The 27,240-nt window shown below is 55.2% G+C and overlaps 11 protein-coding genes across 11 annotated transcripts; 5 read left to right on the top strand and 6 right to left on the bottom strand.

Annotated features, from left to right (window-relative positions):
- Nucleotides 1-871: 871 nt before the first annotated feature.
- ISF_09126 (ankyrin repeat containing protein) lies at nt 872-3,389 on the bottom strand (the record flags this gene model as incomplete). The annotated part of the gene is made up of 5 exons (XM_018852729.1): nt 872-1,070; nt 1,160-1,930; nt 1,988-2,058; nt 2,147-2,897; nt 2,959-3,389. 5 exons carry the CDS (start codon nt 3,387-3,389, stop codon nt 872-874), a joined length of 2,223 nt encoding a protein of 740 aa, XP_018700043.1.
- Nucleotides 3,390-3,673: 284 nt separating this feature from the next.
- ISF_09127 (aminotransferase family protein (LolT)) lies at nt 3,674-5,060 on the top strand (the record flags this gene model as incomplete). The annotated part of the gene is made up of 2 exons (XM_018852730.1): nt 3,674-4,365; nt 4,454-5,060. The coding sequence occupies 2 exons, from the start codon at nt 3,674-3,676 to the stop codon at nt 5,058-5,060; spliced, it is 1,299 nt and encodes a 432-aa protein (XP_018700044.1).
- Nucleotides 5,061-5,499: 439 nt separating this feature from the next.
- Nucleotides 5,500-6,912, bottom strand: ISF_09128 (hypothetical protein; the record flags this gene model as incomplete). The annotated part of the gene is made up of 1 exon (XM_018852731.1): nt 5,500-6,912. The coding sequence occupies one exon, from the start codon at nt 6,910-6,912 to the stop codon at nt 5,500-5,502; it is 1,413 nt and encodes a 470-aa protein (XP_018700045.1).
- A 1,545-nt stretch (nt 6,913-8,457) lies between these two features.
- Nucleotides 8,458-9,302, bottom strand: ISF_09129 (Lipase, class 3; the record flags this gene model as incomplete). Its single annotated transcript, XM_018852732.1, has 3 exons — nt 8,458-8,468; nt 8,564-9,147; nt 9,238-9,302. The coding sequence occupies 3 exons, from the start codon at nt 9,300-9,302 to the stop codon at nt 8,458-8,460; spliced, it is 660 nt and encodes a 219-aa protein (XP_018700046.1).
- Nucleotides 9,303-11,288: 1,986 nt separating this feature from the next.
- On the top strand, nt 11,289-12,034 carry ISF_09130 (Protein kinase-like domain protein; the record flags this gene model as incomplete). Its single annotated transcript, XM_018852733.1, has 2 exons — nt 11,289-11,357; nt 11,432-12,034. 2 exons carry the CDS (start codon nt 11,289-11,291, stop codon nt 12,032-12,034), a joined length of 672 nt encoding a protein of 223 aa, XP_018700047.1.
- Nucleotides 12,035-14,329: 2,295 nt separating this feature from the next.
- On the top strand, nt 14,330-16,622 carry ISF_09131 (Glycoside hydrolase, superfamily; the record flags this gene model as incomplete). Its single annotated transcript, XM_018852734.1, has 7 exons — nt 14,330-14,874; nt 14,927-15,105; nt 15,156-15,562; nt 15,613-15,795; nt 15,942-16,085; nt 16,145-16,275; nt 16,337-16,622. 7 exons carry the CDS (start codon nt 14,330-14,332, stop codon nt 16,620-16,622), a joined length of 1,875 nt encoding a protein of 624 aa, XP_018700048.1.
- Nucleotides 16,623-17,066: 444 nt separating this feature from the next.
- Nucleotides 17,067-18,622, top strand: ISF_09132 (FAD-binding, type 2; the record flags this gene model as incomplete). The annotated part of the gene is made up of 6 exons (XM_018852735.1): nt 17,067-17,247; nt 17,324-17,463; nt 17,534-17,738; nt 17,854-17,997; nt 18,054-18,159; nt 18,259-18,622. 6 exons carry the CDS (start codon nt 17,067-17,069, stop codon nt 18,620-18,622), a joined length of 1,140 nt encoding a protein of 379 aa, XP_018700049.1.
- Nucleotides 18,623-18,779: 157 nt separating this feature from the next.
- On the bottom strand, nt 18,780-20,665 carry ISF_09133 (ascus development protein; the record flags this gene model as incomplete). The annotated part of the gene is made up of 7 exons (XM_018852736.1): nt 18,780-18,971; nt 19,033-19,191; nt 19,253-19,390; nt 19,444-19,888; nt 19,947-20,072; nt 20,126-20,209; nt 20,268-20,665. The coding sequence occupies 7 exons, from the start codon at nt 20,663-20,665 to the stop codon at nt 18,780-18,782; spliced, it is 1,542 nt and encodes a 513-aa protein (XP_018700050.1).
- A 399-nt stretch (nt 20,666-21,064) lies between these two features.
- Nucleotides 21,065-22,852, bottom strand: ISF_09134 (glucosidase 2 subunit beta precursor; the record flags this gene model as incomplete). The annotated part of the gene is made up of 3 exons (XM_018852737.1): nt 21,065-21,711; nt 21,765-22,697; nt 22,759-22,852. The coding sequence occupies 3 exons, from the start codon at nt 22,850-22,852 to the stop codon at nt 21,065-21,067; spliced, it is 1,674 nt and encodes a 557-aa protein (XP_018700051.1).
- Nucleotides 22,853-23,249: 397 nt separating this feature from the next.
- On the top strand, nt 23,250-24,395 carry ISF_09135 (hypothetical protein; the record flags this gene model as incomplete). Its single annotated transcript, XM_018852738.1, has 1 exon — nt 23,250-24,395. The coding sequence occupies one exon, from the start codon at nt 23,250-23,252 to the stop codon at nt 24,393-24,395; it is 1,146 nt and encodes a 381-aa protein (XP_018700052.1).
- A 285-nt stretch (nt 24,396-24,680) lies between these two features.
- On the bottom strand, nt 24,681-27,198 carry ISF_09136 (C2H2 zinc finger protein; the record flags this gene model as incomplete). Its single annotated transcript, XM_018852739.1, has 2 exons — nt 24,681-26,783; nt 26,848-27,198. The coding sequence occupies 2 exons, from the start codon at nt 27,196-27,198 to the stop codon at nt 24,681-24,683; spliced, it is 2,454 nt and encodes an 817-aa protein (XP_018700053.1).
- Nucleotides 27,199-27,240: the final 42 nt, after the last annotated feature.

The raw sequence follows: 27,240 nt of genomic DNA on the forward strand, positions 1-27,240 counted from the left end.
TATTTAATAAGTTTAAATAGTTACTATATAAAATTAGTTTTTAATAGTTTAAAACTAAGATTAAAATAATTAAATTATAAAAATAATAAATAGTTATTATAGACTCTAATAAATTCTTTATTTTAATTATAGAGATTTAAAAAATATACTAATAGTTTTATAAGTAATTAATTTATAATATTATAGAATTCTTAATTAATTTATAAATAGATTAATTTTATAGCTTTTAGACTATTTATTAATATAGTTTTTATATATTTAGAGTTTTAATTTTATTTATAAAGCTTTATATAGCGCCCTTATTTTAATAATAGCTAGTCTAAAAATAGGGGTGGTATAAAAAGGGGTGGGCGACGTTAGTAGTTTAATCGAACGTTCCTAACAGGGGCAAGTAACTATACTACACTATAGTAGCGTTATGTAACAGTGGTTTATCCCTAATCTATAGTTTATTAGCTTCTTAGGAAGAGAGTTTAGTTAAATATACATAAAATACTAGTAAGGATTATTTAAAACTATTATAAAGTAACTACAAAATGTATAGTACTCCTTATATAGCTACTTAAATAATAGAAGTTTCTCCTAATACTTAGAGTTATCTTAAGTAAAGTATTATTAGTATAGTTCTAACTAAGGGCTATTTCTTTAACGTATAATTTTTAGTTTATACCCTAGGAGTGGCTCTCTTAATGTGTAGCTATTACTTTCGTTCTATACATTGCCTGACTTAATATTCTAACTATTCATGTTAGCGCCTAGCAAGTTTACTTGATTCTGTACTATCCGTCAGTGGCCTGGTTACTGCATCGGCGGCAGAAGATTTAGCTTGCATCGTATATTAGTAATGTTCTGTGAGGCCGTACATGTCTGTTCAAAACCTTTCTTTTGCGTCCTCAAAGGCTGAACCGTCTGATTCTGTGTCTTGATCGGAAAAGGCCTGAAAAAGCCCTTGTTCCATTTGACTCGCAACGTCGTGGTCGGATGCTGCGTCCGCCCGCAGTACTGACCGCAACTCTTCAAATGCTGCATTCAGCTCGTCGGAATTGTCACTTCTCAGGTCCAAAAGTGAACTATAATAAGTCTGCATATATAAATGGTCCGTCCTTGTGCGGATATGTTCCGCATCGGCAAGATTCTCATGGTTTTGACATCGGCGTACTGCGCCACAATGTCCAGCAGATAAGGCCCTTCGAGACGAGGGCACTGTTGATTGTCAGACCACCGCTCAAGCAGTAACTTCAATACGGCGTGATTGTTGCACTGAATGGCTGCTGTGAGAGGCGACTGGTTGCTTCTTGACTTAGCATTAATGTTTGCGCCGTACTCGAGAAGCAGCATCGCATGCGTGGCACTGCTGCTCCGCGCGACATGCAGAAGTGGTGTCACCCCATCGACCCCGGTGGCCTCGATGTTGGCGTCAAAGTCCAAGAGCGTCTTCATGACCATGGGGTCCGACGCATTCCTAGCCGCACAGTTGAGGGGGGTGCCAAACTTGGTGCCCTTTGGCAGTTGAGGATCGGGCAGCGCCCCAGCCTCCAGGAGAAGGCGAACGCAGATTACTTGGTTTTGGTTTGCGGCCAAGGTCAGCGGGGTATTGAATTTGTTGTCCATGTGGTTCGCGTCTGCTCCCCAGCTAAGCAGCGTGATGACAGCTCTCTCGTCACCTCTGGCCGCCGCCCACTGAAGCGGTGTCCGGCCCGCTGCATCTGGCACATCCACTTCGTGAGGTCGTTTGCGTATCGTCTTTTCCAAGTCTTGCGAGCACAGTCCCAGAACAATGATGTGAAGCTCGTTAAAATTTTGTCGCTCGATGTAGTCGCTGCCTTCGGCCATGATGCGTAGAATCTCGGTAGTCGCCCTTGTTAGGTTACCTCTGAGGATAATGTCGCCAGCTTTGTCGCTAGGACAATCATCACTCTTCGCGATCGGCCTGGTTCCGACATTAGCCGATCACAATACTGCAAGGCAATCTATCTATGCAGCATACCTATATGTAGGATCCGCGCCAGCAATCATGAGAAATTTGCAAGTTTCATATTGCTGTCCATAGAGGGCCCACTAAAGACTCGTTCAGCATGGAATAGTTAAGGATAAGGGAGGAGGGGCGATTTACTCGTAGCAATGAATATCCCCTTGTCGTACTCACATCACGAGGAGATGCGAGGCCCTGCTGGAAGAGATTTTTGAGGCCTTCTGTATTGCCGTTGAGGGCAAAACCCACGCACGGCGCAGAATCCGAGACTTGCCTGAGAGTGCTAAGCTGGAGGGAAGGGCCAGTATTTGCGTCGTAGGCAAGATGAAGCCGCACAATTTGGGACCAGCAGAAGCCGAGAGGGAACCAATACTCCATGGTTGCTGTCGGTATCTGCTTTCGCGCACAGTTGTCCCTGTCGCAGTTACTGCTCAGCAAGGGCAGGCCGCAGTAGCCGATGAATACCTGGCCGAGCATACGATGCAGAAACGATGGAGACGTCGCGCTGCGCTCCGTGTGGCAGGCGCAGCAACATCCTGGATGACAGGTCGCCTGAGCTTGTCGAAGCCGCACTCTGACTGATGTAGAATTGGCACGAATCCGTGCCGCAGAAACAGGGCTGACCTGTCTGACGGCGTTTTGCCTGGCGGGCGGTGCCGATGCGCTGTACAGGGGGCCAATTTGCTGGATTTGAGATGTATGCATAGCCGTCGATTGAGTGCGGGTCATGGCCTCGACCCTGTCTATACGCGCATCGACTTGCGCGTACTTTTCGTGCAGAGATTGTTTGACTGATTTGTTGTGCTCCTGGAAGAGAGCCTCGATGAAACCGTTGGGGACGGCTGGCTCGTCATAGCTAGGAAAAGGCCCTTGTACCTTGAGGCTCAGCTCCTCCAGCTGCAGCCGCACATGCATCATGTCATGCCTATGACAGGTGGATTAGCGGGTGATTGGGGAGGAAACCGGGTGACAGCATCGCGACCTACGAGTTTGAAGCTCCGAGAATGACGTTCAAGCTCGACTTAACCTGCCTGATCATCTCCTGCAGCGCCGCGAGCCGGCCTTGCTCTTTTCGCCATATCAATAATCGGGGAATGGCAGCCTTCTTCCTTGATCCCGAGCTTGCGACAATTTTGTCCAGAATGGCCTTGATGTCCAATAAATTCACCTCGGCCCGCGCCAGCACCGCATGCAGGCTAAGGTGTCCACGGCTGCCCCAGTGCGACAGCCGCCTTTCCTGGGCAGCTATATTGACCTGGTTCAGGACAACGGTAAAATCTTGAATTTCGTTGTTTAGTGCGTGGACCCTGCCCGGCAATGCTTCCCAGTCCTCGTGAAGGCCGGTTAGTAGTTTGCCCACCTGCACCGCGACCGTGGTGACGGCGACAATGCTTGCTGTCAAAGATAGAGGATCCATAGAGAAGAACAAGCACGCTCTGGCAACCGATAGATGTACAATGCAGGCCACCAAAATACCCAGTGAGCCTTCCCCGCGCGCTCATGAGCTGGAATTTTCGTTGCGAAGCCAGGAATCAATCATGTGATGCTGCAGATGCCATGCATTAGTGTGCGGGCGGTCATGTCGAACCCCCCGAATCGTGCAAGTTGAAGGGCGGCCGAGCCTGCGACATACATCAAACTGCTTTGCTCTTCAAACCCAAGCTCTTCGCCGGGATTCAAGCTCGTTTCTTCACTTTCGTCATGGATGCTAGCGACTCCGGTGCCGTTGTGGTATTTGGGACCGAGATGCGGGAAAAACACTTCGCATTTGCAGCGGGGTACCACCCGCTCAACCACGGATCGTTTGGGACATTTCCCAAATCTGTGCTCGAATACCAGCGGCAATTGCAAGCAGCAAGCGAGGCCAGGCCAGACACCTGGATTCGGTATACCTACCTCGATCTTTTGAGAGAAAGCCGCACGGCAATTGCCTCATTGCTCGGCGCGCAAGCAAGCGAAGTTGTTCTGGTGCCCAACGCTACGACGGGCATGAACACGGTGCTGCAGAACCTTGTTTTCGAAGAAGGCGACGTGATTCTAACTTTTAGCACCATTTACGGAGCATGCAACAAGACCGTTGAACGGCTCTCCGAGCTGTGTCCAGTGTCGTCGCACCAGATCGAAATCACCTACCCTATAACCGACGACGAGATTGTGGCTCGATTCAACTCTGCCATTCAACATGTCAAGGAAAAGGGGATGCGTCCTAAGCTCGCCATTTTCGACACTGTTCTCACTTTCCCGGGCGTTTGCTTCCCATGGGAGATACTGGTGGCTGTTTGTAAAGAGCAAGGCATCTGGAGTTTGCTTGATGGAGCCCATGGAGTTGGCCACATTGATCTCACCCATCTGAGCTCCGTTGATCCTGATTTTATGATCAGCAACTGTTACAAGTGCGTGTTACCGAAAATTACTCGCGATGGCAGGCGGCTTCCGTGGCTTCGAAGCTAATTTCTTCTTCTCTTTTGCCCCTGCGCCCAGGTGGCTCATGGTTCCTCGCGGCTGTGCTGTGCTGTATGTCTCACGTCGCAACCAACATCTTATCGCTTCTACCCTTCCGACCTCATGGGGCTACCTGCCTAAGCCGAACCGTGCAGCTGTATCTGCCCATGACTATTTCGATCAACTTTTCGATAAAGTATCGACCATCGATAACACGCCGTACTGCTGCATCCCAAAGGCTCTCGAATTCCGGTCTCAGATGTGTGGCGGGGAGTCAAATATTCGCAAGTACTGCTTCGCTCTTGCTCAGCAGGGTGCAGCTCGTATGGCAGAGATGCTTAGCACTGAAGCTCTGGAAACCGACTCTCGCTGCTGCTTCGCCATGGTCCGCCTCCCGCTGACACTCGTCGAGCTCGGGGCTGAAAGCGATGGCTTACCGGTGGCAAAGTGGATGCAGGAGCTCACGCCGGCAGAATACGAAACCTATATCCCCATTAAGTTCTACGCCGGTCAATTTTGGTGCAGGATATCGGCGCAAATATATCTGACGATTGCCGATTTTGAATGGGCGGCGGCGACGGTACTGAAGATTTGTGGCCGAGCAAAGTCGCGGTTTGGGAACGGTAAAGGGCCCTCCTTGGTATGATGCGGAAATATGTATTCAACGGCAGGCAAATCCACAGTGATCATCAATAATGAATATCAAAGGCAGAGCCGCGGTAAAAACTCACCTGGCGTCTTCTAGGATGTTAAACATAGTAGTAGTATAATAGTAAGCTTCACCTAGAACAAGGTTGAGGTATTACGAGCTGGGACCACGAAATAGGTGCTTGGGCTTATTAATAGGGTTTATTTATAGAAACTTGTTACTCACAATATGCTGGATAGACTTTGTGAGAAGAACCAGGCATGTCGTTTCAACAATCGCGCGCTTCACCCATATTTTGCATTGTCACACCGTATTGATCGATTTGCGATTGATCATGGCCGCGCCTTGCAGCCGCTATGGATGGCGACTCGCTTGCCGCTCTATGCCACTCAGCCTGTTTAGCCTGGTATAAATCGAACTAACCCCAAGATCGCATCTATGGGAAGGCAGATCCGCAACGTAGCAACCAGAAGCCCTCGGGCGCCATGCACGGTGCGCACGAGAGGGTGCTCTTGGTGTCCCGTAGCTTCCCCTCGAGATAAACCATGGCCGCGGAGATCAAATCCCACCGACGGGGCTGGAACGCCAGCAAGCCCGCCTGGTCCCAGCAAGTCGCGACCGGCAGCATAACGTCCCTTCCCTCCTTGTCAAGATGGCGGAGGTGGGGGCTGCCCTCGAGGAGCTTCAACGCCTCATCCACGGCCGCTCTGTCTTGCGGGACGTAGCCGGCTCCCATCTGCAGTAACTCGAGCCACGACGGCGGCGAGTCATGCTTGATCAGTTCTCCGACACCGTCCTCCTCTACTTCTATGATGGCATAGGTAGACATGTGCTCCAGGTACAGGGTGGCGACCTCACCCGCTTCCGTTTCGTCCACGGCGGGACCGAACGCGCCTTTTTGGATAAATTCCTTCGCAATGAGCTGGTCAGATTCTTCGATTCCATGGTTGTTGAGTGTTCGAGCACGAGCCCACTCTCCCAGTAGGACCAGTCCCGCGTTGCTGTCGATCATATTCTCCAGGGTCTCGGCAAACTTGTCGCAGTGCTCTAACACCTCTGTTTTCATGTTTTCATCCGAAGGAGGGTCCTCCTCAGCCTTCTCGCACAGTTCTGCCACTTGGTTTAACCCGTTAATTCCCTGTCGATACTTCTGCTCCTCGACAGGCGCGGCCTTCCGCCGCTGGCACGCCTTGTCAACTGCGTCCGGGTACCTTGGGTTATCGCTCCGGAGTAGGCAAATTAGCCATAGCTTGAGCTCGTTGCCATGGATCTCGGGTACCTGCTTTCCTCCAATAGACTCCTGAAGGTCTGCCATCGCCCCATCAAACCATGCTACTGCCCTGCTAGCGGGGTTGTCCCATTTCTGGACCGCTGCTAGGATATCATGAGCATGAGGTGAAAGGTTCGCAAACGCCACCATGGCTCCGCCCCGTCCGTTGAGGCGAAGCTTCGGGTACCGGGACGATCTTCCAGTCGCGGTTGTGTCGGCGGAGCACTGCATACCGCGCTTCTTTGTGCATGACTTGCCACGCGGGTAGATTCGCCCTTGCTTCTTGCGAGGCCCTAGGGGGTTGCCTGGTGTTCCGGGCACGCCGTTCTGCTTCGGGGGATGGGGCCGGTTTAGCTCGGGCAGACCGCCAGGCATGTTGCGCGATGGGCCGCTAGGGTTTCCGCTAGGAGGGTTGACGCCACCAGCCAAGCCCCAAGATTTCATCCCCTCGCTGACCAGATCCAAAAGCGCGTGGGCAGCTTCTGAGCCAGGCTGCGGAAGGCCTCGTGCTTGCATGGCAGTGGGATTGGCAAAGGCTGTCCCAGCTAGGGCAAAGAGAGTAAGCAAGACGATTTTCATGTTGAGCGAGTACTTGGCGGGAAATCAAATGGGTTTCAAAGAACAAATGTTTCAGAAGGTGTAGTTGACTTGTTGACAGTCTACAGAGCTGACTGGTTTGATTCCGAGGACAAAGATGACGGATAGTCTTGAGTCTAAAATATACTTTACTGTAGCTTCTTTGTACGGAGTCGGTCATACCGAAGCCTGTATAATTATCCAATACAATGTTGCCCTTCTTCGGTATTGCTGGTAGCAAAAGTAAAGCCCGACAATGTGGGACTTATTAGTCTTAAATCTATGTTGACCTCATTTGGAGCCGCGCCACGCACCTCATATTAGCTACAACCATGTAATAGAACCAGGCAGACAAACATAAAGGAAGAGGTTAATTATTTAAAGTAAACTATAACTACTACTTAATATACCTATATACTACACTCTAGTGGAACGTTGATCCGTTCTGGATGCCTAGGATACTCTGGTCAACACTATGTATAATCACCGAACCAGTCAGTAGCTCTTGAAAATTGTCAAACCTCGAGCATTCAGCCATCACGGACGGACCCCAATGCACCAGGGCCATCCATAGTAATGAGCACAATATTGCAATGTTCCACAAAAACCGCGGCAATGGCCGTGGCACCTCTTATCATTATAGCCCACCTACAAGAATTCTATAAGCACTAAAACCAGAGGAAGGCATACCCCAGATCATGCCGCTGCCCATAACACATGGCCGCCGCTTTGAAAAGAGCTTCGGAAGCTGACCGAGTAGAAGCTAGCGGGCGCATCCGCTCATAACGGCCTGGCTCCTCCGTCCTAACATGCTATCGTCAGATGCCTCATCGGCCGTCGCGTCACACACATCAGGCATTCTTTCTCATTTATTTGGTAGCGGTGTCTTATAGCTTTATATTATTGGGGGTATGAGCCAGTGTACATGCCACACACCCGTCACCCTATGGTAAAAAGGAGATTAGCTAGTACTATTGAGCAACCCTGGTTACTATAGCTAGTCACTAAGAGATCCGCTTGCGATGGATGAAGGATGTTCCACTGTTACACACTTAAGCGGTGGCTAGACGATGCAACAAGTAGCGGTTGGCTGATTGATACGACACTTCCAGCCACCTGTTGCACAATGCGGAAGATAGGAAAAACGCCACTTGTGGGCGACGAGGGCCATAGGGCTGGACAAACCAATTAGCTCCGATCGTATCCGCCGTATACGAACCACAGAGCTTTAAAAGATGTAGCCAGAGTGGTCAAGGTGGATGAGATGATACGGTTGTAGATGCTGGACCATGAGGATAGCTGCCTGCGTACCTTGGCGCCGACGTGTGGCCTGGATGAGGTCACGCGAGGCAAGCCATACCAACTCGTATGAATGTTATAGAGCCAATCAGATAATCATCAAAGACACCAGTGCCATCCAGTTAGTAAAACATTTAGATGGGCTTGCACTTGCTCTAGCGAAGGCAGGAGCATTTCCAGCGGAATCGTCGATGTTATACTTGGTATACTCGGACTACGTGTGTCTGCAAGTACAGTTTAATTCATCCTTTAATAAAAATCTATCAGGTTTATTTAGTTGTTAGTCGAAAACAAGGCCACAATTTTTGAAAGTAGTGCATGTGCGAATTAAGCGACAAGTTCACCCGGCTCTCACTGCACTGCTTTTGCTCAGTCCCGGTACAGACCTGTATATCTCCAATAGTATATTCAGTCCTAGTAGCAGGCCCGTCACGTAACCAGTATTCTGGAAACGGGTGTCGAAACCCAGCCGCTAACGGCACGTATGTTATGGCCAGGTCTTGGTAGTGTGTGACGCGATAGTCGCGCGGGGGCTCCTGCGCCTCTTGGTACCGTACGAAGACATCGTTGCCGATGCGCGGGCTGCCGTAGTTGTACTGCGGCACCGCAGTGAAAATACCACCATCTCGGCGCAGGTCCAGCGCCGCGAGCTGTGCGCCGACGCCCCCCAGCGAGTGGCCAGTAAAGGCGAGCGTGTATCCGGGATGCTGCGCGGCGGCCTGTTGGGCAAGCAGCCGGACCGTCGGCTTGACCTCACGCCATGACTGCGCAAAGCCGGCGTGCATGCGGCAGTCGGGCCCCCCAAAGGAGCAGTCCGTCATCAGCACGACGGCGTCGGCGAGGAAGTTGGGGATCGAGGCCGAGCCGCGGAAAACGACTACGATTTCGCGACGGACGTGATCAGTGGCCACAAACCCGGCCAGACCTGCCAAGTCACCTCTAAAGTAGATAGGGTAAGCATCCGTCAGCAAATTTTGTAGCTGTTGTGCGCAAGTCCCCCACATGAGTAGATGCGAATCTCCGACTTACTTGAATGGTGCAAAAACGGAGACATTGTTCCGCTCAAGTGTCGGGCATTGATCCTCGCTGCACATCAACAGCGTTCCGGATGTTGCACCAGAGTCGCAATACGAAGCGGGAAGATATTGCGCGTAGTGCTTCAAGTTACTGTACAACTCGACAGTTACTAGATGCGCGTGTTAGAGACTCAGCATTAGGCAATGCATGGAAATAGCAAAATGAGTAACTGACATGGCTGCCGCTCAACAAGCGTGGGTAAGCAGGAGACTACAACGCCACCGCAAATTGTAAGAACAAAATTGAGCTTCATACTCCCTATTGCTCTGCAGTCGATATTGGTTAGATATGTTTGTAGAATGAGCCGCTCGGCAGAACTCTAGTAAAGTGTGTAGCTGCGCGGCACATTCCCGTAACCCGTGTGAAGCTGAATATTGATAGAGAAACGCAGAAACAACTAGCATTTAAATTACTGTAAGCAAGTGAAAGGCATAGTGTACCTGCAGTCGGACAATTTGGCTCTGGTTAGTGCGCTTTGGCCAACGATCGCCTAGCTATAAGATGCGGGGAAGACAAAGATGTTTAGGCTCAGTTTTCGCGGAAACTCAACCACTTCAGTAGATGCCACGGATCGGCAGTTACTGTACCGCGGCTTATCTTCCTAGAAAACTATTGCTAGACGGTTATTTAGGACTTGGTTACTTAGGGTTAAGCATTAAAGGCGGGGTGACGATTATTATCTACGGTTAAATAATGCGGGGTAAGGCTAGGGCTCACAGACACCCAAATTCTAAACATAACCGAGATAGTTAGAGTATTACTGTAATGGAAGTGTAGTAAAGAGTGTGATATCATTTGATAATTACTACAAGAAGGATAAGATACGTTCAGGATGTTTAGTAGCTATCTCGTAACTACTACACTAACCTAGATCGTTTGTGTTGGCTCCTATACTATACGGGAAGGTTCTGCCACCCTAGGAAGAGTAGGTAAAAGGGACGGTTAATATGAATCCAAGGTCCTGTGGTGGCTACAGAGATAGGCTATAAGCCTTTATCGCCCAGAGGGCTATACTTGAGGGACGAAGTGTTAGTGCCGACCAGAGGGGGGGGTTCTGACGATATCAGCGGTCCTGAGAATACAAAACGGCCGAAAGATTCAAAAGGCTCTGGCGGCACCGGAGCCTTGAGAGATACTGGAGAAACCACGAACACCAGGGGATCTCGCCAACGGCCCTCAAGACGCCAAAGGCTCAGAGAATGCCAAGGAAGAAGACCTCGGAACAGCTGTTTATATCCTTCGAGCGGCCGTAGAGCCAGGCTCAGATCATGACGGATGAGCAGGAGTTTGCGAGATCGGTAACCTTGTGGTGAAGAAGCATCCCGATTTCGATTCTCGCAACTATGGATATATAAAACTCACAGATCTATTCACTGCGCTTGACGAGACATTTGAGGTCTGTCGTCGGAGTTTCGCCGAAGGGAAGCCAGTACTTCCATATATGCGTGAGAGAGAATACGCACCAGATAATACATAGGAATCTAAATCTGGAATGAACACGCTTTTCTTTTCTTTTCTTGGATAAGAACATTAATTCGCGACGTGTGCGCCTCCGTCAGGGAAACTGGCGCTCGTTGGGATTGGGTCAAGCGGGCCATTGGCGGGCGGACTCCAGAGACAGCAGACTCATCTAGGGTGAGCGGGTAGGCCACACCAGTTTCTACCAAGTTCAGACACCTCCTCGCCTGTGGGCAGATGAGGATGGTGTTCTTACACAGCATCGACTCCTTCATCAGCCCTGGTGGGCTGAGAAGAAAATCTGGTTCTTAATCGCTCTCTTACGAGCTTGGATAGCAACATTCGCTCAGTTGTCAGCGGCTTTATCCACCCAGGCCACGAAACAATCCATATGGCCGAACAAGTCGCCCGCAGACACCAACCTCCCAGCGACCAGCGTGCCCTCGATCGCGCTCTCTTCCCATTTATCAGGTTCTCACGGCACGATTTCGCTGGGTCACGGGGCGAGTGGCACGTCTAAAAGCCTTTCTAGCCGAAGCGTGCCCATGGTGGTGGTGGCGGACCTGACGAAGCAGAACAGCTGGGCTCAGGTCCTAACCGTTGCCCAGATTTGCGTGGATGGCTCTTCGCTCTATCAGGAAGGACTGGCATCGCTCTACTACCACGTAACCCAGTTTTTATTTTGCAGCCGACACGCCTCTATGTGCACGCCCTCTACATCTGGGGGTCGACGCTGGAGCTCTGGGTATCTGACCGGGCGGGGATGTACTGCGCCGACACCTTCGACATCCATACGAATCCTGTCCGATGCACCGGTCTCGTTCTCGGCTACACACTCATGGATTTCGAGGCTCTGGGGGCCGTTCACATCACCCAGACTACCAGAACGGGCCGCACAAGAACCGGTGGCTTCAAGTCGCAAACGGAGTCAGCCGGCAAGGATGATGGCATCAGCCATCGTGTGCTTTGCTTCCATGTCCTATCCCCCCTCGGCCGTCGTCTCTTCACCTTCCAGACGCGGGAGGAACTTCTCCAATCCGTTCGGGACGCCATCAAAGGCCACAGGTCCCTCCTACAGGACGCTCAGATCCTCCACCGGGACGTTTCCGAAGATAAAATTGTCATTGTCGACGATATTTCGGAGAATAGCCCTAAGGGTATTCTGATCGATCTCGATTCGGCGCTGGACTTGGAGGCTGGGCCCAACCGCCGACAGATCACAGGCACCCGCGCCTTCATGTCGATCGGCATCCTCAGGGAGCGACCTCACACCTATCGCCACGACCTGTAGTCGTTTCTCTACATCTTCCTCAGTACAGTCATTACTAACCGGAACCTCGACCTTCCGAAGGACAGCAAGCTGCACCACTGGAGTCAGGGTACCTGGCGGGACTCAGCGGAGAAAAAGGTGCACTTTATGGAGAAAAGAAACTTAACATATATCCTGGACGAGTTCCCAGAAGACCTGAGACCCTGAAGCCGCTCGCCGAGGACCTTGGCGACATCCTTTTCCCGATGGAGGGTGATGAGATCTTCACTGGCACGGACCTCGCGGTTGAGAATCGCATCTATAATGGCATGATCGGGCGTTCGAGTGGGCTATTCTGCAAGAGAGCCGCAGAGCGAATTGAGTCAAGGTAGGATCAGACAAGAAAACGTTACAACGGCTCGTGCTAAGATGGAAGAATACTACAAATAAAAGTAAGGAGGGAGAAGTATTGAAGAAACGTTTCAGTAACTAATGTCACGGATTAGACCCTGAAGGCTCGGCGAACAACCTTGTTGCGCCGTCACGAATGGATCGCGACCGCAGTCGCGATACCTATGCATAGAATCGTGAGGAACTATCGGAGGATCCTGGCACACGCGCTCTACGCCACACACAGAAACAGCAGGCGCGTTGTACGATAATAAGAAACAGCGATGAACGGACGGAAATCAGTCTCTAGAAACGAAGGGCAGATTAATAGCCAGGAAGGGGGATTTCCAGGGAGCGACACCCAACTGATGGTGCAAATGATGAGTCAGATGTGTGAAGCGCTGCAGATTTCGAGGGCGGAACGAGAAAATGATGGAGAAGCCGTGCGGGCGCATATACAAGCTTTGCAATCGGCTGGAGTGAAGGGCGCAGTGGCCTCGGTACGTACGCACGCTTGACTCATTTTAATTAGTTATCCGTCTGATGGTAGAGAGGAGGAGAGCTGCACAGGCTGCTCATTGTTGTGGAACTGGCGCTTCACAAGGAGATCTGCCGACAGGCAGGTATGCATGCACTAACTACATGGTTAAATATGGGCAATGCACTGCCAGCGAGTTAATAAGAGAACAAGGAAGTGCACAGCAGCAACCAGCCCCGCGCTGTGGAACGGCCTTTACGAGATTGTTCTGCACGCAATCTCTACAAACATCCACGTAATAAGTAAGTTATTCAAGAGAAAGCGAAGAAAAGGGCAGCAAAAAAAAAGGAAGAAAACAAAAAGAAAAAAAAAAGAAGAAAACAAAAAAATTAGAATAAATGAATGAATTGCGCTGGCACATATCTACTCTTCCAGGTAGATGCGTTGTCTTGTCCCTCCGCGCCGGCTTCATCCCTGACAAATTAGGCTGCTTGACAGACGGGCCAATAACAAGTCTCCTTGCCCACCATCCTCTTGGCCTCCTCTGATGCTGTCACATCCGTTGCTCATCGTGCGGGGAACCATGGTCAAGTGCTGTTGGTATGGACAGGTATTTTTGTACTTGATGGGATGCGACCGCAGAAACCGCCCGGCCTCTTCGTCCTTTCCATGGCGCCTTCCTCGCCTTGCTTGAACTGAATTCTTCCGAGGATGGAGGGTAGAGGAGCATCCATGAAACAAGACCGGTGTCAAACGGTTTTCTGTATAGTATTCATACGCCTCCATCGTTGCCAAGCCGGCTTCACCCAAGCACCCACCGACTTCATACCATCGCGCCAGCTTCTTCGGTCCCCCCCACCGACAGTCAGTACATCTGCATACCAGCTTCCACTCCCTTGCTTTGCAGCCCATCATTATAAAAGATCCCGAAGCCACTCAACGAACGGCGCGTTTCCCCGCACTTTATTAGTGCGACCTACAGTACCTTGTCATCCCTCCCCCCACAGGGCTACCTCCCGACTAGGAACTTCCCGACGCGGCCCAATCATCGCCAGCCACAGGAACAAGCTCGCCTCACACCAAGGACCAAGGTCGACGTTGAACGTGCTGTTCAGCGCCGACATAGCGCCGGCAAGAGACGGTGAGCGACTGCAGCCCAACAAGCTCAAATTCATCTCGATCCGCCATTCAAGCACGACACGCCAAGGTGAGGGGTTCACGGTACGACCTGCGGTACGAACTCACGGCCCCCGCAAAGGTGCTCACCGGAGGGCAGAGAGAGGAGCTTCCTAGGTTCTCTAGGTCACCTTGATCCCCCGATTTCTTGGCATCGAGCGCCGTCCCTTACTTCCTGCTCACCTATAAAGAGAGGCCGCCCGGCTGGGAACCGACTCACCCTGATCGCAGCCTTGCCTCGCTAACAGTTTGCGACTCTTTTCCATTCAACAAAGTCGCCTCCCTTGGTCAGGATGAAGCTCAACCTACCTGCTCTGGGCAGCATGCTGCTTGCCGCACTCCCTGCAGTGCTCTCGGCTACCCTTGACAAGCGCGGCCCCGTTCCCTACAAAGTGCAGACTCCTCCCCTCGACACGGACTGGACGTACAAGGTCGGGACGGACCCCTGGCCGGAACACCCGCGGCCGCTGCTGCACCGCGACAAATGGCAGAGCCTAAACGGGATATGGACGTACGAGAGCGCCGACGGCAGCCCCGCCGCCCAGGCGCTCAGCAACCCCCCCAGCCGCCAGCTCGGAAAAGAAATTATGATCCCGTCCTGCGTCGAGAGCGGCCTCTCCGGCATCCAGGAGTACCCCGTGACCAACATGTGGTTCACCAGGACCTTCAAGGTGGCCGACTCGTGGAAGGGCCGGAACGTCCTGCTCAACTTTGAGGCCGTCGACTACGAAGCCACCGTCTTCCTCAACGGCGTTAAAGTCGGCCACAACGTCGGCGGCTACTTTCGCTTCACTCTCGACGTGACAAGCCAGATACAATACGGGCAAGACAACACACTGTAGGTTGACTCCCAATGTCTGCAAAGGGCATCTACTCACCACAGCATCTAGGCTTGTGTTTGTCTACGATCCGACCGATCTGGAGATGGGTCCCATTGGCAAGCAAACAAGAAGACCCAGTCACATCTTTTACAGATCCTGCTCCGGCATCTGGCAGACGGTCTGGCTGGAAAGTGTGCCCCAGAACCACATCACCGGTCTCGACGTCAGTGCCGACATGGATGGCAACGGTACGAACCCTGTCATGCCGGTGACCCTCACCCTTGACTAACAGACACAGTCGCTTGGACCGTTCACACCTCAGGGCACGATGGGACAGGTGTCAAGCTCAACCTCTTCGACAAGCACGGCAAGCAGATCGCTCTGTCGGTCGGCAGCTCCGACTCCGAAGTCAAGTTCCAGCTCGCCTCTCCCAATCTCTGGTCGCCGTCCTCCCCGTATCTCTACAACATTACCGTCTCCATGGGCGACGACACCATCAGCAGCTACACCGCGTTCCGCAGCATCTCGGTGGGTGAGGTCAAGGGCGTCAAGAGACCGCTCCTCAACGGCAAGTTCACCTTCTTGGTGGGCACCCTGGATCAAGGATACTGGCCCGACGGCTTGTACCTCCCTCCCAACCGAGAGGCGATGGTGTACGACCTCAAGATGCTCAAGAGTCTTGGCTTCAATACCGTTCGCAAACATGTGAGTGTGGCGCTCTAGCTTTTGACGAAGCGTGCTGACTTGGGCTGCAGATCAAGGTAGAGCCGGATCTCTTTTACCGTGCCTGCGATGAAATGGGCCTTGTTGTTATTCAAGACATGCCCAGCATGTCTGCGGACGGTAGAAAGCCGAATGCGGACCAGCAGGCAGAATTTCGTCGCCAGTTGGGGGTCCTGATCACAGAGCACAGAAACTATCCATCAATCTTGATCTGGGTAAGCTCGATTCATTCTTAATTTTTTTTTCCCCTCTTCCTCTGATCCCCATTTTTCTTTCTTCTTCTCGTCTCCTTACCCCCGTTTTTGCTGTTTCCATTTTTATGCACATACGCAAAAGTAACTGACACGCCGCTGCTCTGCAGGTCATCTACAACGAAGGCTGGGCTCAACTCAACACACCGCCATACCCCGAGGGCGAACTCACAGATTTGGTCCGGAAGCTGGATCCGACGCGGTTGATCGATTCAGTCACGGGATGGAATGACCATGGCTTTGGTGACTTTTCGGTATGTTTCATCACTGGATCCGAGTCTTCCAGTACATGCTTACAGACCTGACCTCGCAGGACAATCACCACTATGCCAATCCGCAATGCGGCAGCCCCTTTTCCTCACTTCCGGGCGGCCCGTACGACTCGAGCAGAATCGGCTTCCAGGGTGAATTTGGCGGCGTTGGTCACAACGTCTCGGCCGAGCAGTAAGTCAGCACCCGGTCCACGCTTACCATGAACGAGACTAACGCATGGTTTCTGCACCAGCCTTTGGAAGGTTCAAAGGGCGATTGATGAGATAAATCAGACCTACGAGATGGACGAAAACTTGGAGGCGTACAACTACCGCACCGGGGTGCTCTTCCGGGAGCTGAAGGAGCAGATTGAGATGTACGCGTGCAGCGGCGCCATCTATACGCAAACGACGGACGTGGAGGGCGAGCTAAACGGCCTCTACACGTATGACCGGCGTATCCTGCGTCCAGACGTGAAGCAGTGGAAGCGGGATATCGGTCGTTTATACTCGGCGGCACAGGGCCGCGGCGGTGCATAAGCGGTGTATAAGGCGGTGCATAAGGCGATGCATACGGCGTGCATAAGCGGTGCATAAGATCGGCGGTGTGGTCATGGCAGCAGTCTGGATAGGAATAGCAATAACGGTATTTTTCAAAGATATAATAAACTCGTCACGAAAAAGACCAAACACCTGCATTACAGTGGAACAATCGGTGGAGGGGTCAGTGGTCGTCAGTGGTTGATCCGCCGACTTGCTCCATCCCTCCCTCTAGGAGCATCATCCAACATGGCCCGTGGCGAAAGTCGCAACACTAGATGGTTAGCGCACAAATGTATCCGAGAAGCAAGACAGCTGGTGGTCAAAGGGGGCTCTGGAAGGCAATGGTCCTCGTTATATCTAAAATAGGACATCCTAGCCCCCTCGCCGCTGTCCAGACGGCCTAAGCTGAGCGCATTTGCACGGCTTGGGGCCTCAGTAAACATGACCACCACTTCATCTCCAGTCGGCGCCCTCGTGTGCGTCCTACTCTGCCTGTGCACCATTAGCATCTCCGCCCACGGCGACGACGCGACCCTGGGCATCGCCGCGCTGAACCGCACCCTGCAAGGCCGCGTGCGCCGCGTCGAGCCGCTCGCCCTGCCGTGCTTCTCGCGCTTCGAGGGTCGGCCCGGTCCCGCGCGACGCCGCGCTGTGCGTCGAGCGCCAGGCCAACTGCGCCAGCTCCACGTATCGGCAAGAGCTGCCCGGCGCGTACATGTACGACACCTCGAGCGTCAACGCGTCCGACCCGGCCTCGCACGACCAGTGCCTGCTCGATCCCGCGGACCCGGCCGCCCGTCACGGCGACGACTGCCGGCTCGGCAAACCTACCGTCGTGGTACCTGGCCGTGCATTCCGCGGCCGACGCGGCGCTCGCGTTCGACCACGCGGCGCGCTTCGGCATCAAGCTCTCCGTCAAGAACAGCGGACACACGTACGTCACCGACGCCAGCGCCGCCCGCGGGCTCGCTGGCGCTGTGGACGCGGGGAAACTACGGACGCTTCGCTATCACGGCCCGCTTCCTCCCCGAGGGCTGTGCCCCCGAGGAAGAAAGAGACCGGGGCACCTCGCAATCACAACCGGCGCGCGGGGGGTCGGGGGTGCGGCGAGGCGTACGCGTTCGCGGAGGAGGAACACAACGCCACGATGCTGTGTGCGCCTACTCCCCCGACGGGTCGGCGCGTTCCGGCGGGTGGCTGTGATGGGCGGCGGACACTCGGTGCTGAGCAACGCGCTGGGGCTGGGTGCGGACCCGCGCGCTGCAGTTCCGGGTGGTCACGCCGGACGGCCGGCTGCGCGTGGCGGACCGGTGCACCAACACGGAGCTGTTCTGGGCGCTGCGCGGGGGCGGCGGAGCAGTCCCTACGGAGGGTCCTCGACTTTGTATCCTGGGTAGGGGGCACGGCCGGCATCACTATCGCGGATAGCTGGTAACCGCTTCTACGAGGACCACGTCCTAGGCCGCGTGTACGCCGTCGGCAGCCTGCGGTTGATCGGCACGCAGCTCGCGCCCGCCGCCCTTTTCACGACCGAGTCCGGTCGGCGCCGACTCAAAGGCGTTCTTCCGGGATGAGCTCCGACGGGGGCAACATGGCGTACGTGCCCGTCGACTCGCCGTTACCTGGCGGTCAGGCACGGTCCGCCGGCCGACACGGCGGTGCTGCCGGCGTGGTACGACTCGCTGTGGGTGATCGGCGTGGGTGGGCGCTTCGCGTGGAACGGCACGCTGGCGGACAGGCAGGCGGCGGTGCGGGAGCTGCGGGCGGGCGGTGCGCGTGTGGCGAGGCTGACGGGCGGCTTCGCGTACAAGAACCAGGCGGACCCGTTCACCGAGGACTGGAGGCGCGCCTGGTACGGTAGGCATTACGACGCGCAGGAGAGGATCAAGAACAAGTACGATCCGCGGAGGTTGCTCAGGTGCTGGGGCTGCGTCGGGTGGACGAGGGAGGACGCGATGGCGTCCAGCTACGCGGCGTTTATGAACATTACGGCGTAGAGGTAGACTATTATTGCTTTTCATTTTCTTCACTTCTTGCATCATGAATGTGCTTCGTGGTCCTAGGTCGGTCCCCGTGGCTCGTCAGCCAGAGCCGGGAGGGGAGGCTGCATGTGCATGTCCTCAAGGAGTACAACGCATCTGCTTCCCTTGCTTCTTATCCCGAGAGCAGTGGTTGAGCCTCCCCTGCCTCGCTGTCCGCCGAGTCGCCGTCCTGCGGCTCCCGCTCCTCGTCCTGGTCCTGCAACCCACGCAGTCCCATGCCGTCCGCACGCGTCTCTTTTCCAAACAGGGCATCCATGTCCTCCAGCGCGCAGCCTTTGGTTTCCGGGTAGAGCAGCCATATCACCTAACACGCCAAAGGTTAGTCATTCGACAAGGTTTGCGGGCTGTCTACAAGGGCCACGAACCGGTACGCAGATGGCGTTGACGGCGAAGAAGAACAAGTACACCCCGCTGCCGAACTTGGCGACGCCGACGGGCCATATCTGAGCGACAATGATGCTGCCGATCGAGCCGCCGGACGCGGCAAAGTTGAGTCCGCGCGCGCGGTACGTCGTCGGGAAGATCTGCCGTCCAAACAACATTAGCTTCTCCTCCCAATCAGAGCTCAATCCAAGTTGGACGCACCTCGGAGCTGTACAGCCAGGCCGTCGGGCCCAGGCCGAGGCTGAAGCCAAACGCGTAGAGGAAGATGAAGGCGATGCAAACCGTGTCCGCCACGCGGCTCACGTTTTTCGGGAACAACTGCGGCAGCACGCCATTAACCTAGGCAGGCATGTTAGTCGGCTCAAGAAAGTCTCCGCGTGCCTGCCACCTACCAGCATCGCAACAGCCATGATGACGCTCCCGCCTGCCAGACACGTTTTCCTACCGACTCTGTCAATCAGCCACATCTCCACGACGCCCATGCCGATCTTCGTCGTCGCCTCCACCGCGCCGGCCATCAGCGCGGGCCGCGTGCCCAGTCCGAGCGCCCGCAGCAGCGTCGGCAGGTAGTACTTCATCGCGGCGGCACCGCACATGGACGCCATGAACTGCAGCAGGAACGCGCGCCACAGGCGGGCAAACAGCGCCGGCCGCCGAAAGAGCGCCAGGGTCTTGGCCGGGAACGAGGAGGACGCCTGGCGGTGGTGGAGCTGGATGTCGGCGTTGATGGCGTCAAGTTCGTGGGCGACGGCGGACGGCTCGTGGACGTCCTCGCGCAGCCAGTGGAGGACCTTGCTGGCGCTGTCCGCGTCGCCGCTCTGGAGGAGCCATCTCGGACTGGTGGTCTTGTTGGTTAGTCGTCCACGCGTAATGGGTTAGGTGGTTGGCTGCTCACGTTTCTGGCATCAACGGCAGCATGGCGGCGAAGGCCAACGCCGGGAGGAGCTGCATCAGGATGAGAACTCTCCAGCCCCAGTACTCGCCCGCGTCACCCTTCCAGAACGTAATCAAGTATCCGGCCCTGGCCGGCGATGAGTGAAATTCCCGAGCTAAGCGAGTCTGCGAGCAGCTTACCAGAGACCCGTCGCGAGGCCGGCCACGAACCCGATGTGATTGATGGTCACGTACTTGCCTCTCTCCTTGGCCGGCGCCATCTCGCTATCCCATCCACGAGTCAGCTTTTTTCCCCTTCTACTCCAGCAAAGTGGCAACGCACCTCTGATACAGCGGCACCGTCGTGCTCACCACGCCCGCGCCGAGCCCGCACATCACCCTCCCGCTCATCATCGCCCCCAAGCTCCCCGCGCTCGCCATGGCCAGCGCGCCCGCGCTCAGCGCCGCCGTGCCCGCGCCCGCCGCGCTCCTCCTGCCCAGCGCGTCCGCGAGCGGGTGCGCGACGCACAAGTACGCCAGCAGCGCGCCGAGATAGTACGCGCCCGTGACAAGCCCCGTCTGCGCGGGCGAGGGGTTGCCCAGCGCGGCCCGCCAGCCCGAGTGCACCAGCACCGAGGACAGGATGCCGATATTGTAGCCCCACACGGATGAGCCGAGGGCGAGCTGTGCGCAGAGACGGAAAAGTCGGCGCGCGCCCTTGGGGTGTTTCCCTTCGGCCATGGTCCTGGGTGTGAATATTGGTGTCGACTTGGATGCTGTGCAGTTTGCGCGGTGTGCCCAGCACAATCGGGTTTCAAGAGGATATTATGCGGCTGTCATCTCTCTAACTCGTGCCGCAGCGGGTTGCAGCATCTGTGGAGCGTCGGCAGGTGGGGGGGTTGGTGCAGCGAGATGCGCCCATTTCCTCCGTTATAAATTGGTAAATACCTGGTAGAAAAAGTAGTTGTAATGTTTTCCTTGTTATTTTAGTCATCTTGTGATTAAATAGCAGCCTGATGCAAACATTCGTCGTCCCAGCTGATCACGCATCACCCCGCGACCTGCAAGATCCACCATGTATCCGTATTTGACCAGACTATCCGTATCTAACAGCTCTATCTATTTCTTTCTCTTTTATAGTTACAATTCATCCTTGACTGGCACCTCGCCCTCTACCCGCTCCTCGCAGGCCGCCGGCGTGCCCACCTCCATCTTATAAACACACTTCTCCGCCTCCGTCACGCGCCACAGCTCCTCCTTGTCCGCGCACCCCAGCCAGACGTCCGTCCTGCGGTTCGGCCCGTTCCAGCATGCCTGCCCGTCCTCGTAGCGCAGCACCATCCTCGAACCCTTGCCCAGGCTCTTGCCATCCAGCCGCTCCTCATCATCCGCCAGCTCGTGGTCGATGCGCTTGAAGTTACCCATGTTGGTGTTGCCGTGGCCCTTCTTCGACTTTTGGCTCGTCTTGTCCAGCCAGCACAGCTCGTACGTGTACTCGCCGGCGTCGATGTCAATGCACTGGCCCTTGAGGGCGCGGAAGATGTCGGAGGGGCCGTAATCCTTGGCGAGGTCCGACTTCTCGCTCTCCAGGTCCTGCTCCTTCCTTGTCAGATCCCGCTCGGCGTCCTCCTTGGCTTCTCTCGCTTCTTTGGTGGCCTGCGACTCGGCACCCGTGTTTTCCTTCGCGGCGAGCAGCCCGTTATCGACGAGCCAGTCGCGGATGGCAGCCTTTTGGTTCTGGATGAACTCGCGCAGCGAAGCGGGCAGGTAGGCATCGAAAGAGTAAACTAAGACTTCATTAGCATGGTGTTATCGCAGACGTCAGGGCGGTGTTGCCTACTGATATCCGCATCGTCGTCCGATGATTCAAACTCGGCCCAATTGATGCCGCTGTGCTCGCCATCATCGGCCAAGACGCTCGAGACATCGTCATCGCCATCAAACGGCTGCTCAGCTTCGCGAGCGGCAAAGTCCTCAAACGCCTTGACCGCAGCCTTGACGCCCTCGTCGTTGAAGTTGGGGTTGTACTCCTCCTTGAGCTTCCGAAGGACGGTATCCAACTCGTTGACCTTTATGCGCAGCTTATCCCGCTCATCCGAGACCTTGGACAGGACCTCGCGCAGTTCACCGACGCGGCTCTTGGCCTGCCCAAGCAGCACACCAAGCTTTCCGCCGCCGCCAGACTTGACCACGCGGTTGCGGTCCTTCTTCTGGAGCTCCTTGAACCTCGCCTCCAGAGTCAGTTTCCGGGACGACGTTGCGCGGATCTCGCTCTCGATCTCGGCGATGCGTGCTTCCGTTTGCTTACGGAGCGCCTCCGAGTCGGAGATCATCTTGGACCGCTGCGCCTGGGCGTTCCTCATCTTCCTATCCTTCTCCTCGGCGAGACGGCGGTGCTCCTTGCCGATCGCTGCGCAGCGGTTCTCGCACTTGGTTCCGCCCACGGACGCGTATTCCTCGCTGCCGTCACAGCACAGGTCGTAGTCGCAGATGCCGTCGTTGACGTAGATGAACGGTACGTAGCCGCCAACGTGACCTTTGTTCTCGCACCAGAACCCGGGGAGCGAGTTCTTGGCGCTGGTCGTCCCCGAGCTGCTTCCCGGCAAGGGCTGCTGGGGAGAGAGGGGGTCGATGTGAGCGCAGGCCGCGGTGCCGGGCTCGTCAGAGCCGTCCGGGCAGTCGCAGGTGTTGTCGTTTACGCGGCTGCGGCTGATCTCGATGTCGGGATTGGCGATACAGCGGAAGCTGTCTTTGGCTGTGTAGTGCGAGGCAACTAACAGTGCATTGTCAGCAAAGTCAACAGGGTGCGGTGCGTTTGCGGCTGGTTGGCGTACACTCGGGGCCGACGCCTCGGGGGGCGCTGCCAGCAGCGGCGACGGACAGGACACCCATTGCCGTCAAGGCAGCGAATTTCTGTAATTGCTGCATGGTTTCCGTCACGTCGTCTCTGGTGCGCGAAGGAATTGGGCGACCGCCAGAGCTATGGCGGGAGTTATTGTGTCGAGTTGAGACAGCTATGCCGTCAGGGAGTGGACATGTGTTAACCAAGGGACCCTAGCTTGGCTAGTACCTTATTGGGAAGTCGAGGAGGCAGCTCGCTGCGCTGCACCACTGTCTCAGCTTCCCCGGTAAATATTCGGCATCTTTAGTGCACATTTATTAGGGCACCTTGGTGGCGTTTGCTCCCCAAACTGCCCCTCCATCCCGCCAAAAATTTACAGGCTGCCAACTCCAAGTGCAGACCAGCCCAATACAAACGAGCCATGATCCAAATACGACTCAACAGCCCAGGAACTCCTACTTACCTGGTATGACCATATCCAACATGGCCTCGTCCACCGATCCGGCCCCCCTCCAGCAGCTCGAAGTGGCCGTCCACTCCGCCCAGGCCCTGTGGCACCGCCTCGCTGCCTCCCTCGACACCATCTACAAGAACCCCTCCACCACACCGACCAACCAACACGATAGCAAACCCATCATCCCCCTCGACCTCGCCCGCGACGCCGCCACCCTCGTCCGCGCGCACACCACCAAGCTCGGCCTCCTCGCCGTCACCGCGCCCTTCACCCCGTCCGCCGTGCTCGACGTCCTCGCGCAGCTGCAGTCCGGCCCCGTGCTCGGCCTCGCCTCCGCCGCCGAGGCCTGCGACCCGGCGTTGTACACGGCCTTCTTCCGGAAGGAGCTGGCCTGGCGCTGCCGGCGCGTCCTGCTCGTGCTCGCGGACCTCCTAGGCACAATCGCCACGGACGGCGCCAAGCCCCCCGCCGCCGACAACGAGGACGGGGAGGGGAGGTCCAGCCTCCCGGCGACGGGCAAGGTGTGGGCGGCGTGCGACGAGGTGCTGGCACTGATCGCCGGCGGCGTCGGCGGGCACTTTGCGAAGAGGGTGGACGAGTGGAGGGATTCCATGGGAGATGTCACGGAGGAGCTCAAGGAATGGGGTGAGCAAGAGCCGGAGGACGACGACGACGACGACGACGACGATGTTGCCAGCGATGTAGCCCACGAATCCAACCTCGACACGGAAAACACCACATCTTCCAACCAAGCCATGCTCGACGAGCTCATGAGCTCCGGCCGGCCCATACCCATCGACGACCCGCACGGCATCCGCCCGCGCCTCGACTCGACCCTCCGTCGCCTGCGCCTCGTCGTGCTCCTATACCAAGCCATCAATAAGCGTCGCTTCAAGAAGCTGCCGCCCTTCCCCCTACCAGACACCGTTACCTATAAAACGCTGCCCGAGCGCCTCGACGAGGTTGCCCGCGTGCTGGGCGGCCTGCCCAGCTCGTTCGACGACCTGGCCGACGCCTTTTACAACATGGATCCCGTCGTTATTGACCAGGATATCGATGAATGCTTCTTTGCTGCTTTTGCTGCCGGGGAGCTGCTCAGCGCCTCGTGGGACGGCAGCCAGGATGAATTTTCCGAGTGGGTGGAAAGGTTCAAGACTGGAATTAAGAAGAGCTAGCAACCTCATGCAAGCAACCCCATCCATACATACACTATGTACATACTAGCTCAAGACTGTCACGTATAAATAAAAGGCCTTGATAACACTGGAATTGAACTTCTTATTGAACATTATTTGTGTACAAGTTCGCCGCTGTATTTGTCGATTTTCTTGCGCTGTTCCTCCATCTTAGGCCAACGGCTCTTCAACCTGAAGGCGGGTGCTTTGTCCCTTCTTAAAACTAAATACCACATGCATAGGGATGTTTCTCCTTGCGCAAAAAAAAAATTCGCTTCCCTTGGATTATTTCCGTTCCGGAGCTGCTACATCCTCGATCAAGACAGTGGGTGCGCACGACTTGTCATCCTCGGAACGAGAGTATCTCAACGCCCCTTGGGCATGAAGATTGCGCTGAGATTCCTGTCTTTCTGTCGCATTGACTGTGGTTTCAGTGGAGACCTCTTTTTCCTCGTGGCTGGATACGGGCTCGTCCTCCTCCTTCACTCGAGATAGTGGGCGTGCCCCTGTCTCTGGTGCAGCATCGCCAGGGCCTCTTCGCGAGGTCCCTTCAACATCGTCCGAGGCGACAGTGCCTTCGTCGAGATTGACTCCCACAAGCTCTGCGAGACTCCGAAAATTGAACATGGGTTCGGATGACTCCTCGCCGTCGCTTCCTTCTCCTCGGCTTTGTCGGATGCCGTCCACGTGGAGAAATCCTGTGCCGGAGAGACTACCTGGTGCAGAATCCACAACCGAGGATCCCAGTGATGAGGCGTTGCTGATCTGACGCAGGTGTGAGCCACCACTCCGGATAGGGATCGCTAATGATGAACTCCCCTCAGCCGATGCATCCGCCTCACTTCGGTCTACCGACTTTCCTTTCCCGTGAATGTCGCCAACGTTGTCATCGTGCGTCTTTGGCGATGATGCATCGACCTGACCGTCGCTCTTCGGGCCTTGGGAGGCTCCCTGGGGCGTTGCCTCTATTCTCAGGTTGCTCGCACCGCTATTGCCTCGCTTCCTGCCGAAGCCAAGGGAGAGGCTGCTGCCACTAGCGCCACTAAGACTTCCGCCATAGGGATTCTTGGCTGCTTTCTTTGCTGCCTTTTTTTCGGCTTGTTCTCGCTTCTTGGCCTCCTTCCGCAAGGCCTTCTCTTCCTTCTTCTGTCGCTCTTGTTCCTTCTTCTCTCGCTCCTCTCGCTCCTGTTCTGCGACGAGCGAAAGTCGAATGGCTTCCAAAAACATCATGTTTTCGAGTTGCTGCATCGGCATGTGTCTCGCTCTATCTGCGTCGGAAAACTCTCCAGCCTCTGCCCCTTGCGCACCCATGGGTCCGTTCCGGGGTGTATCGGAGCCCGAGCCAGTGCCAGTATTACGACGGTTCAATGCCTGTAGCGATGGTCGATAGGAAGGGTCAGCCAGAAATGCCGCTGTGTGGAGAGCAGTTGCAGCTGCCGCCCGTCGCGCTTGCTGGGCGCGAGCTGTGGCGAGTTTTGCAGACCAATCCGGCCGAATGCGATCCGTGGTGATAACGTTTGGTGCGTTGGCGGACAAACTATGTCCCCTCCTGCGACCATTCTGTGGTACGGGTTGGGGATTGGGGATTGTGTTAGCATGCAATGAGGTCTGAGAAGACGTAGGAGACATTGTGGAAGACGAGGCAAGATTTGAGGCCGAGTTCGAAAAGACTAAACCTCGGCGAAACGGAGGCGGGTCGTACGTCACGCCAAACTCCGGTTGTTGACAGTAGGGGCAAGCAGACGGCTCAGATACAAGCATCTCGGATACTCCTTCGACTGACACTTCTGTAGTGGGCTGCGGCGCTTGTCCGTCGGCATCAGGGTGGTGCTCTCGCCAATGGGGTTCTGCTCGCTTGATTTGGACGAAGCATTCACTGCAAATCGGTTGGTCGCAGCAACGAGTGCTGTTGAGGTATGGTGGAAACCATAGAAAACAGATTGGGCATTCCTTTGCATCCTTGTAGAGATAAACCTCAAGAAGCTGGCCATTAACGAAGGGGTCGCGCGGAAGCATAGTCTCCGTGGGGGGTAGTTCGGCGGAGGAGGCATTTCTTGAATGTCCGGTCAAGGCCTTGGCCAGCGCCTTTGCTCTGGGTTTGATGGCACCCCTTGTCGGAGTGCCGGGCGAAGCCACCCCTGATGTCGTACCTGATCCGCTATGGTCCGAGGCTGTTGACATGCTTCGCTCGGTTATCGGGACAGTCAAGTTGTGCAGGTTGCCCTGGCTCGCATTACGATTCTGCGGCTGGGCCATCAGTTCCGGCGGAGGTGGCTCGTCAGCCTTTGGTATGGGGAGGTCTCTGGCGGCGGCAACTAGCTGGTGTTCTGCCCAACTGTCGGACCAATCGTTGAGGCCGCGCCAAAATGGCGCCAGTCTTCTCTCGATCTGCGGCGGTGTGTTAGCTTTGCTGTCGATCAAGTCGCAGTTAAAGGAAAATCGCAAAGCATACCTGGAGTTGCCGCACCACTGGCTTGTTGAAGTCCTCGGTTCCCATATATGTGCCCAGGGTTACCACGTACCCTCCATCGACATGTTCTTCTCGGATACTTCGTTCCCGCTCTTTAAGGCGGGCGGCACGCTCTCGCTCAAGCCTTCTAGCTTCTCGTTCTTGTCTCGTCTCTCTATGCTCGAATGGGACGTTCTGGCGGCGATCTCTATGACCTGATGCACCGACACCGAAGAATGATGCCACATCGCCAGGGCCTGAACGGTGGCGGGAGCGGGCTTCGCCAGAGCGGTTGCCGTCGTGAGACTGAGCGACTCCGGGAGGGCGACTCTCTTTGGCATTGTTGTTGCCCATCGTGGCGTTCTGTCTGTAGGGGAGATCGGATGTGAGGTTAAA

The sequence above is a fragment of the Cordyceps fumosorosea genome (assembly GCF_001636725.1).
Source record: "Cordyceps fumosorosea ARSEF 2679 chromosome Unknown scaffold_42, whole genome shotgun sequence".
NCBI classification, from domain to species: Eukaryota; Fungi; Ascomycota; class Sordariomycetes; order Hypocreales; family Cordycipitaceae; genus Cordyceps; species Cordyceps fumosorosea.